Source organism: Rhipicephalus microplus, chromosome 2, assembly GCF_043290135.1.
Source record: "Rhipicephalus microplus isolate Deutch F79 chromosome 2, USDA_Rmic, whole genome shotgun sequence".
Classification (NCBI taxonomy): domain Eukaryota; kingdom Metazoa; phylum Arthropoda; class Arachnida; order Ixodida; family Ixodidae; genus Rhipicephalus; species Rhipicephalus microplus.
This window is the reverse complement of record NC_134701.1, coordinates 211,382,777-211,394,680: the sequence shown is the minus strand read 5'-3', so window position 1 is coordinate 211,394,680 and position 11,904 is coordinate 211,382,777. Positions and strand designations below refer to the sequence as shown.

The following is an 11,904-nucleotide window of genomic DNA, read 5'->3' as shown; positions in this document are numbered from 1 at the left end:
CTCGTAATGAGGCCTGCATAGCGCTAACCATGGTCTTTCACCTTCTCGCTGGTGCGGTGGGTCAAGCTGTGGGGTAAGCTAAAAAGCTGAGCTTCCCACTATACTCGAGTCCACTGCTTTATACGTCGCCGCTTTAAAAAGTGCTGTCATCGCTCCTAGTTACCATAGAAAAGGCTAATCAGGTCTGTCAGAAACCAAAGCGGCAACTTTTTTTTTTTTGCGCTTCCAGTACGGGAAAACTAAAACATTCAAAAATAATTGGTCAAAATTATCGGCTCACAGCAGCTTGACAGAGCAGGGATGATGTTATTCATTTTCGAATAAAGAAAGTGATTTTTCTGAAGCAGCTAACGCTCTGATTGGTCCATAAAACGATTGATCGTTCCCATCCACAACAAAGCAGGCAAAGCATCCATAACAAAGCAGCATACGCTTTCGCGCCTTGTACTGTAGCCTGCTTTGCAATGCTACAGAACAAGGGGTGAAAAAAAATCGTCACAGCAGAAGTATTGGAAAAATTTCACCATATTAAAACATTCCCTGGTAACATTTTCATTTATTCGTAGCAATATAATTGAGCGCTTACTGTGGTGAAGGAAAATTTCGCCTTAGTTCTTCGTTTCCCCAGCGTGCAGTCGAAAGCGACCACTGTCGAAAGTTGGGGGGAGGGGGGGGGGGGCAACCCCGGCTGATACCCCTATGCTTACAGGTAGAACTCGCGAAAGATTATTTTGGAGGATGCTGGTAGCGATGCTTAGCGCGACAGTGCCATCACAGCGAGGGGCGATGCAGAAACTTGAAAGGGCGGTCAGAACATTTAGACATTCTCCTTGCATCCGCACCAGTTTTATCGTTCGCTATCTTCGGCTTTCTCGGAGTTCTCCGCGAAAGCCACGTGCATACGTATGTCATGGACGTGGCATATAATGTTCTGATACTGATTTAATTTTTCAAGTTGACTCCACGTAAATGGGCTCCGATTTTTTAAATAAATGAATGCGATGCCTTTCTTAGCGAGCTTCGGCGACTTTGAGTGCATCTATCTATCTATCTATCTATCTATCTATCTATCTATCTATCTATCTATCTATCTATCTATCTATCTATCTATCTATCTATCTATCTATCTATCTAGTCGCCTACGCCTTTTAGCTCTCCTGGCCGTTTCGATTATGGTATCGATACCAAACTTGGAATGGCGTAACATGACTGCCTGAAGGACATATTTGACCAGTCATAACATGAAAATCATGAAATGTATGTCGTTAGCTTGCCTATACCAAATTTGTGACGTGAATGGGTGACTAAGGTATGATACTGGTGCAAACATGATAAACATGAGATGCTTGTCATTTAACAACATGACTACATGCTACGCCCATGATGCGCTCGCGGCCGTTTCGCTAGCTTTACATGGACTGTTACGAAGACAGCGACGCCAACACGGTCCCGAAGGCGCCACTGCTCTGAATTACGCCGACACAGTCACCAGCCGTTTTGTAGCGCTTTTATGTTTCTCAGCTCGCGACTGCTTCTGCGCAGAGCTGGTAGACGAGCGGACGAGACGACGGTGAGTTAAGGTAAGGTTTATGTACAGCATAGATATAGAGGCGTTACAACTTCGGCACTGGGGCCGACAGCTTAGAGACTCGAAGAGCCGATATGTCTTCTCTCACACGCTGTTACGAGACGCACCGCCGACGAGGTTACGATGGGCGCCACGAAACTCGCCGCTGCCAAGGGCACCGGGCGCGCCGACTGCGAAGGGGCTCGAACCCACGAGAGTCTTCTCTGACACATAGGTCAGCTGCTCGTGACGCTCCGCAGGTCTTTTTTTTTTTAAGGCACCGGATGGATTCTTTGAGTAACCAAATGTCCAACAAGAAGCGCCGCTGGCCGTGATGCCGGAATCCGATAATGGGGCCCGCCGCTGCGCGTGGTTGCACCAAGGACGAGGGATGTTGCCACGCATTGCGTAAGACTCGCCAGACTCGAAGGCGCCGATTGCTGCGCGTGGTTGCAGCCAAGGACGAGGGATGTTCCCCCGCATTGCGTAAGACCCGCCAGACTGGAAGGCGCCGATAGCTTCAACGGGCTCGCGGGCCGAGGGAGCTCGCGGTGCGTTGCGTGACAGACCGGCGCCGCCGCTTGATGACGTCGTTGGGTTGGCACGTCAGGCGGGCTCGATTGCTGGCCTTGACACAGATTGCCTTTTTCAGAGGCATTGAGGTTCGGTGTGGACTCGTAGGCGTAACAGTACCAAACTCAGTATTACGCGACGCGAACGGACGACATAGGTAAATGACACATCCAAACATGATTGATTGATTCATTTGTGGGGTTTAACGTCCCAAAACCACTGTTTGATTATGAGAGACGCCGTAGTGGAGGGCTCCGGAATTTCGGACCACCTGGGGTTCTTTAACGTGCACCCAAATCTGAGCACACGGGCCTACTACATTTCCGCCTCCATCGGAACACATCCAAACATGACAATCACGACATGCCTGTCATGTAACAACATGAATACATGCCACACTGATCATGCGCTTGTCGCAGTTTCGCAAGCTTCACATGGGCCAAATTTGCTATATGCATGTCATGTGAGAACATGACAACATGCGACAGTCAATTAAGGCGCCAGTATATTTAGACGTGACATGGTGCGCGTGCTCACCAGCGTTAATTTCGTTGCATCACTCCGGCGTTGGCACGCCAAGCACCGCTCCTGTCATATACTCGCAGGCGCGCGCCGCGCTGCGTTGCTTTGACGCATGCGCGTTTCAACGCGCCCGGCGTCCCTCCGTCAAGAAAACAGAGAGACGCAGGGTTGTCTGGGTAACGCATTGGTGCGAAATGCAGCATGTCGAAATTCGCGCCGGTTGCCGTCGGGCCGCGCCGACGGACGCTGGTATAGAGTGCTCGCGTTTTGCAAACGTAGCGTCGCTGTGCCCAGCGTGCGCACGCGTCAACGCTATAGTGCGCTTCATTATGCGCTCTCGGCTGTTTTGCTAGCTCCACATATACCAAATTTGGTGTTACGTGACCTCAATGGTTGATGAAATATATGACTGGTGCAAACATGATAATCCTGACACGCGTGTCATGTAAGAACATGACAACATACCACGCTCATAGCGTTCTCGCGGCTGTTTCGCTAGCTCCACTTATACTAAATTTAATATCACGGGACGTGAATAGATGACGAAGGTAGACGACACATTCAAACATCATAATCATGACACGGAAGCCTTGTATGACATCGTTTACCTCCACCTCGTAACGTTGTGCTGATGTTTAAGTGGCATATCGACATTTCTCATTCATGCTTCGCATATCATCGATTCCCACTGTACGTGGGATCTGCCAATTTTCCTAATTGAATTCAAACATTTCACTGCTGAAACTGCCGTGCCCATGTTGTTACACCGTGCCCTACAGAGATTGCCATCGATTTACCGATAAGAACATGTGCTTTAAAGAAGCTCAGTAACATGTTGGTTGATTGGTTTTTCAATATCTTGGCGCAACCAACTCTGGGTCGTAGGCCATGGATCGGACAGTGCCTTGCCTATTTAACTAAGTCACTTGTTGAGGGAAAGGGTTGAAATTCTGCCCGTACAAGTAATAATTTAAGCTTGTAATATTTCACAACAAAGCCGTTAAAACAATAACATAAAGCGCACACAACACACACACCCACAAAACGTCTTTACCTAAAACAAATGATTTTTAAGCTGCACTCAATGTTCCATTCTTTTAGGCTCTCGTAAAAAATTGCTACAGCGTTGAAAGCGCTACTGTGGCCAAAACTAAATGTCATTGCGCCAAATTAAAAACAATCACCGCAAGTGACAAATTTAAGTCCAACTTTCGTAGCGTTTCTTCAAGCTGTATTTTCCTGTGTAGTTTAAATCTTCGGCACGTCAAAAAGAAGTGCTCCAGAGATTCTCTTTCATTACAGTGAAGGCATAAAGGCGACTGTGCCAGATCTGACCTGCGAAGGTAAAAGTTTAGTGAAGGGACTCGACAACGCAGTCTTGTAATTACTATTTCCTCCTTTCTAGGTGAACCCCACCTGCCCTTCCAAGGTAACTTTAGCTGCGGAAAGTCTGATTAAAACAAAGGAGATTTTTCGATTTCATTGGTCGTTGTACGCTTTTGCGAGTGCATGAGCGTGTTCACTGAAAGCCTGGTAGCCACACTAGTCAAACGGGTCGCGCATGTCTAGGAATGAGCGATTGCTTGCCACCTTTATCCTGGCGCAACCCACCCACGGGGGTTTCGCCCATGAAACGAGCGGTGCCTTGCTATATAAAAGAATTTGTTCATAATTTCAGAATGTTAAACAATAGATAGTTTCGCAATCATTTGTTAGAATATGCTAAATTTGTTAGAAAAAATAATGAACAACGAACGAGATGTAATAATTTTAATTCATGGAAGTTTTTCTTTCTTTTTTTTGTTCTTCCAATAATTGCTGTCAGGGCATGTAATCTGTCTACAGCACCGGTATTTCAGTAAATCGTGTGGGTATTTAAATATAGTGTGAGTGGTAGAAAAACATTAAAAGAGATATCGCATTTCTTACGAGCTTTCCCGCATGTGCTCGCGAGACGAGACGTACAAAAACAGCCATTTATGATTGAAACTATTGGTTGTGTTCAGTGACCACCATTTCTCACCTGATACGCTGTGAACTTGACACACTCCTGAACCACGCTGCTCATGTGACAAACATACAAAGTGTGTTAGCGTACGCCAAATTTTGTGCTTTATCCCTCTCGAAATATATGCATCACACTTGCCGCATTTCGAAGGGAGAATTGCAAATAGCAAGGTGGTGCCCCACTTCGGCGAGCCTAATAAATAATCATATCGTGGATTAGGCACGCAAAGCAGTAGTTCTTGCATCATGTATTTTTTTCTTTCTCATTTCATGCAAGGATAGGTGGTCCTGAATGCCCTTCATGCTTTGGGTCATGCACGGGGTGATTATTACCGATACGTTATCAGACTCGTTGGTATCCGTTCATGGCTGCCTGATCCCGTGGCATGAAAAGGCATCGCTTCAAAACTCCGTGCGTCAAAATGTCATTTGCGCATCTTTCCTCCGTGTTTGCGCCCCTGCGCAGTATGCTGCAGCACGCAGGCGGTGCCGAGTGGTACCAACGTGAACACTGTTGGCGCCTAGTTACGCAAATCGCTCAAATTTTGAGAAAAAGATAAAAGAAAACCTCGTTTTTTTTTTACAATTTACGCATGTGCATGTTACACGAGAACCACGAACGCTATCTCTCGCGCTACACCGTTGGCTGCAGGAGTGTAGCGACGCTAGCGACCCTAGCGAGCAGTCGGCAAGTGCCAGGGCCTTCAAGTGTTCGACACCAGACGCGTGCGAGGAGCACAGCGTCTTTGAACCCCGTCGTTGCCAGCAAGCCTGACCCGCGGGTCTGTCAGTTCGAGGCATGGCTGATACAGTTGTCGACATTTTAAGGTGAGAACGCTTCTAATTCCCGCCTTATGTAGCGATGTAGCACGTATTTGTTAATGTTGGTGCGATTTTACACGCTTTTGGGGTTCTTTGCAGCAAAGCGAACAGCGCCTTCGTTGACGAAAACTACGCCGACGCGCTGAACGTGAGTCAGCCTTTTAAATGCGGAGTTGTTTTCTTGTTTCACCATTGTGGCCTGTGTGAGCTTTGCGTTTGTTTCTTGCAACTTTGCCCTTGCTTAAAATTACCGCGCTGTCTTGAGCAGCTTGGGGTGCACGCTGTCCGAGCTACGCAAGGCGTATCGCACAACTTCCTGGCGAGTTCTCGGCCGTCCCTTGGTGCGCCTAGAATGCCTCAACTGACGTTTCGTAGCCGATTGTCGCCTAAGGGTTTGCAAGTGGTAGATAGCTTGGTTGTATGGCGTTACGACAGTGTTTCGAATGCGACGTGTTTCTTACGCGCGAACAAAGCGCGCTAGGGACCCAATATAACTTTCCTTGACAGGCGTATTAGTGGTAGCACAACGTAAGCCCGCTAATTGTTGCAGGGCAAGAAAGCGAACCGAAGTAAACATTCATGTGCTTCTTCCTAGCGCGGACAAGTTGCGTACCGTTCGTGGCTTGTCAGTGCGTCAAAGTGGGCGAAATACTTAGAAATGTACGCAGGTGTTAGCATTAGTGGAATCCTGTGCTAAAATTTGTTTTTATGCGTCGCGCCGCGTAGAAATGACATTCCCTACTGATAACCACGAGCCCTAACATAGTCGTGTTTTGTTGTAGCCATGTGACATTACTTCGTGCAGTGCGCGATGCGTGCAATTAGCCAAGGGGCCGAATTAGCAGTTCTCCTCATGTCCTGCTGTATCAGGCTGTAGATTTACGTTTGTTTGAATGCATTTGCAGCTTTACAACAAGGCAGCCCAAATAGACTTGGGCAACAGTGAAGTCTACGTTAAGAGGTCTCACACCCATTTCAAACTTGAAAACTGGGAAGGTACGATCTTTAAATGCTTCTTTAGCCTGCATTCTTGCGTGTTACCTTGTCAGTGTCAAGAATTGTATGTTTTTTTTAGCCGTAGTCTCGGATGTGGACAAAGCTTTCGCGCTTGGTTGCGAGAAGAATGCCAAGCTTCACTTCAGGAAAGGGTAGGTGATGCAATTTGCCATGTTTTAATAATTATGTTAATATTGTCGTAATCATTCTGCAGACTGGCATTGTTCCATCTGGACAAATATCAGGAAGCCAAAGAAGTTCTGGAGGAAGGATTGCACCTAGGTGGTAAGCTCCTTGTCTTACGAAGGAAATTTCACTGCAGGAGGCATATGCAAAAAGCTTGACACAGTGCATGCTTAGCATGTTTTGGGGTCTACGAGAATGGTAGTTAAATCATTTTGCTGCAAGTAGCAGTGCCAGTCATTCGTGTTTACCCTACTTGTGAACCTGCTACAGAACAGTGATGGTTAGATGAGATAATGTCTACAACTATTTGATTAGCAGGCATATTGTAAACTGTCTTTAAATCCTTCACAACTGCTAAAAAAGGAGCAATGCTGTATAGGAGGTATGCACTTGATGTCATTCGGGAGGATCGGTGTCGCCATTTAGGCGCTCCGCACGCGCGAATTACTCTCTGCACGTGCTCTGTCCGAGATCTGTACGGCAACTTGGATGTGTAGTGACGTCTACAATACCTCCTGCGTGCCACAGCATGGATAGCTAGATGGGCAGGCGAATGGACCTTCAATATGATGCGGCATTAGTGTTGCCCCCTTGCGAATCAAGGCTCAGTGCATAGCCCCTATTGGGAAAACAGTTACTATATTTATAGGTGGTATGCATTGAACCTTGATCCGCAAGGCAGTGACGCCATCTCTGCACCATTTTGATGGTCCACTTGTACGCACTGTTCTGCTGTCTGTAAGGATTCTGCAGCTGTAGCAGCTAGCTTTTTGCATGGGCGGACAGTGTGCAGACATAGAAAATGGCGACTCCACTTGTAGCGCTACTCGCAGATGACTCCAAGTGAATACACTATAGCTTGCTTGGCATCGTTAGCCAAGGGTGTGCTCAAGGGCAACTTGGGTATTATTGTCATGTCAAAGTTACATCTCCCAAATGTGCCCATGTTCTTTTCGGTCTTGGTTAGGTGGATGGATACATTTTGTACTCTCCAAAATAAGTTTCCTTGAAACATGTGTAGACAAAACCACTTGGTGTGATGTTTATTAGCGTAGATGTGCAAGGCATTCCACTTTTCCAGAGCAGTGACCAAAAGGTGCAGAGAAGACGGGTCAGATATGGCACATTCTTAATGAAATAGTGACAGTGCTGTTCTATTGATACTGTTTGTTTGGATGGTGTGATGAGATCTCTGGAATGCTGTAATTTTAATGAGTTTAAGTCTCAAATCAGTTGAAAAAACATTGTCACCTCGAGAGCTATTACTGTGAATGTCCATAACCTATCTCTTGTTGCTTGCTATTTTGTTGCTATACGTTTTTTCCTAGGAAAATCATTCACCGTAGTTACTGTATATATTACAAACGCATGCTTGGCTTGACAATTTATAGACCACACAAATTTCTATAGGATGTTGTCTGGAGTACTCCAGAGTGCCGACATTATTGGTGCATAGGCCATTTTTCATTGCTTCAATTAATGCAAGCCATGTCTCGGACTTTCATATCTGTACAGCGGCGGCCGCTAAATAAAAAAGGTGCGGTCTGCTGGGTGCCGCCGAAAGCGGCAAGACCGGCCTAGTTCATTTCGCGCCCGCTTTGGCGCCACCGCTTCTCCCAGGAGAAATGCTTTCACACTAATTTCTACGCGGCACAGTAGGCCGTAAATAATGCGTTTCGTAGCTGCACATAACAGGTTCTATTTCGAATCGTCATTAGGAGTTCCTAGTAGACCACATATATGGACAGTTTGCCCTAGCAGGGCCAATCATTCGTGGAATATAGGCCTTAAATTCTCTCCATGAATGCTGCCCGTTTGAATCACCTGAAATGAAAAGGATCACCGATTTCGTTTATAAGGATGCAATTGCCGGGCAGATTACAAGGGCTGACGCATCTGTCCACCAAAAAGCACCACTAAATCACTTACAATTTAAATTTTGGTTCTTTTAGTGCATTAAGAATGCCAGTTGTGGTCCAAAGACCTTGCTAAAATTTTTTAGCAAGAACTTGGGCACAAACAAGATATGTATTCTCAGCAAAGGCATCACAAAAACTTGCACACTCGACAGCTACCAAATACATCTCGCAAAATCGCTTAGAAGGCATTTAAAACAACGGGAACTTAACACACTACAAATGCGATTTCGCGTATCATAAGCTGCGGAAGAACACCTAGCGGTCTCACATATTCGCTACACGCGAGTACTCCACAATTCTTCAAACGTGTCTTGAAAATTTCTCTTCAAGGAAACACTAAAACGAACTCCAGCGCTGGTCGTCGCCCCGGCGACACTCAAGTACTCCAGCAGCGTCATAACTCCATTCTTGAACGTCTGCTGATTTGCACTACACGACTCGCTCACACTATTGAAACATCAAAACTTCTTGGCCGTTGTTCACCACCAGTCCTACCCTGCACCACCTCTAGTTTGGATCCTTCCCGGTTTCGTGAACATTCCAAGTAATTTGTAGCACGTATAAGTAAAGTACCAGGGCGGCAACCAGGGGAAAGGGTTTCTTCTCACCAGTTTGGCTGGGAAAACAGTCGCCCCCAAAAAAGCCCTGTTTTGATGTCTTGATTTCTCCTCATTTGTGCTGGTTGGCTATCCATTTATTTTATTTCAGACAACCAGTATAGACAGTGTGCCTAGGGGCTTGGCGTAAAGGCAAAGGAATCCTGACAAAGTGCCAACCCCCTGTGTACACACATACATGAGCGGTTTTATGTAGCAGTACAAAATTGGAATGCATACAATACCATCATTTATAACTTTTTTCTGACATCAAGCAATTTGACAAATAAATGTATGTAATTGTGAATTAGCACATAAAGAAGTAATGATGGGAGACTACTTATGCACAACGATGGCAGACAAAATAAAAATAAATAATAAACACAGGTAAGAGCAGCATATGCAAGTTCTCTCCAAGTTTTTAGGAGGAATGTGCATATCTTCTTTTTGAAGACATGCATGTGTAGAGGGTAAGGACATGCCCTGGGCTCCTTGTGATGCTTGTTTTCTTGTTTCGTTGCGCGCGTCCGTGAAGGAAACTCTTGGCATGGCGATTCGATGCTGTCTGGAGGCGCCGGCGCACGTCTGCTTTAGCTCTCATTTGTGACTAAAAAATAAGTGCTCTTTTATAAAAAATATGCATCCCGATACGCTTCTTGAAGCTGTAGATCGCAGGGGAATGTGCTGTGTATCAATGTAGTCTTTTTTTCGTGTTTGAGCTGCTCAGTGGCGCGCAGAAAACTTTGCGGCGTCTTACCACTAAAAAACCCTTTACCACACACGCACGCATCAAATAATCGTACTCGATCACATGAACCATGAGGCAAGCCGACCCACTCCCACACGATCACACACAAAATAAGCACGAGAAAGCACGCGAAAAAGCACACACACGCACAAACCCTCCCGCAACCACATTTAAACGCGAAGTGCCATCCGCTTCGACGGGTGTAGTGTCGGCGCCCTTTCCAAAAAAGCGGCCGAAACTGTCAACTCTGCCCATACCTGCTCGCCCATTGATGGTGACGCGACGCAGCAGGCTGCACATTGTTTTTATCCAGCGGCCGTTGCCCCCTTTTAAAGGCATCCTGTAAAAATGCTGCCAATTGGCGGTCGAGGCTCCCGGGTTTACGGTGCTGCGTTTTCAACTTAAGTTCCACGTGGTGACACCCTCGGTATTTACATTGTCTTAAACTAAGCATTCCATTCATCTAAGGATTGGGAGCAGTGCCCTTTCATTTCAACTACCAGCAATTTTTAAATTTACACTGCAGACTAGGTATAAAAGGGTTGCATTCTCCTACCTTCCCTAGATGATTTGGAGCAGGGCCCCCGCCGCAGTGCTCTAGTGGCTAAGGTACTGGGCTGCTGACTGGCAGATCATGGTATCGAGTCTCGGCTGTGGCGGCTGCATTTCCAATGGAGGTGGAAATGCTGTAGACCCGTGTGCTCAGATTTGGATGCACATTAAAGAACCTCAGCTGGTCGCCCCGCCGCGGTGGTCTAGTGGCTAAGGTACTCGGCTGCTGACCCGCAGGTCGCGGGTTCAAATCCCGGCTGCGGCGGCTGCATTTCCAATGGAGGCGGAAATGTTTTAGGCCCGTGTGCTCAGATTTGGGTGCACATTAAAGAACCCCAGGTGGTCAAAATTTCCGGAGCCCTCCACTACGGCGTCTCTCATAATCATATGGTGGTTTTGGGACGTTAAACCCCACATATCATCAACCTCAGCTAGTCGAAATTTCCGGAGTCATTCACTACGGTGTCTCTCGTAATCATATGATGTTTTTGAGACGTTAAACCCTACATATCAAATAGAAAATCAAATTTAGAGTATGGTCAAGACTTGGTTGCAGCAATGAAAAAGATAGTCCTTGCTTTCTTGCCAGAGAGTGCAGCTTAACGGCTATCATTATAGTGTTGAACAGTATGGGGGACTATCCTTTGCAAATAAAGTACTCGTTTAACCAGTTTCATTCACTGAGAGGTAACAAGAGTGCAGAACACAAGCATTAAACAAATGTCAGATGTTCCATCTAAACAGCAGTTTTGTTTAAAGCATTCAGTTTACAGAGTCTTCTGTATAAGATTGTGTGCAATCTGCATCTGTGTCCAGGCGGTGATGCAGATTTTGGCGTGTGGATTGAAAAGTGCTCGGCTGAGATGAAGCTTCTCGAGGAAGCCAAGCAAGCTGTTGTGATGCCACCTGCACCTGCAAAGACTCGGTAAGCTTTTTGGTACTCCTACAAGGCTTGCCTACCAAATATGACTGACATCCCATAGTTTATTTTCTCTCCTTGCTGAAAGGTCGGAAAGTGTGCAGTTTCTGTGCAAAGAATGGTACTTGAAAAATCAGTCGCACAACTTACAAGCAGTTGAACATGAAAATGCTTATAATCTCAAAAGCACGAAAACTTCGAATGGTCAGTGACAACAGTACATATTAAGTGTAAAGTCGCTACTGTGGTGCCGAGGTTAAAGCTTGGCTGCTCATCCAAAAGATATGCGTTCAATATCGGCCGTGGTGGTTGCATTTAGATGAAAACAGTGGGAGAAACACGTGTTGTGTGATTAAAGAACTCCGTGTAGCCGAAGTTATATGAGCCTCCCAATAAGGTTTCACTGATGGCAGTCACTTCGGCAAACTAATAAACCTCCATGTACTGCTTGCACGTGTGCTAGCAAACTACTATGCTGCCATGCCAATAGCAGGGGT

General features: G+C 46.2%; 1 protein-coding gene across 1 annotated transcript in view; it reads left to right on the top strand.

The window, feature by feature from the left end:
• The first annotated feature begins 5,340 nt into the window (after window positions 1–5,340).
• Sgt1 (suppressor of G2 allele of skp1) overlaps window positions 5,341–11,904 on the top strand; it is a 45,549-nt gene continuing 38,985 nt past the window's right edge. Inside the window, exons 1-6 of the mRNA XM_037421601.2 lie at window positions 5,341–5,497; window positions 5,591–5,639; window positions 6,397–6,487; window positions 6,567–6,639; window positions 6,702–6,772; window positions 11,305–11,413. Of these exons, the coding sequence (XP_037277498.2) occupies window positions 5,469–5,497; window positions 5,591–5,639; window positions 6,397–6,487; window positions 6,567–6,639; window positions 6,702–6,772; window positions 11,305–11,413 (422 nt within the window). The 5' untranslated portion in view covers window positions 5,341–5,468. The remainder of the gene's footprint in view (window positions 5,498–5,590; window positions 5,640–6,396; window positions 6,488–6,566; window positions 6,640–6,701; window positions 6,773–11,304; window positions 11,414–11,904) is intronic.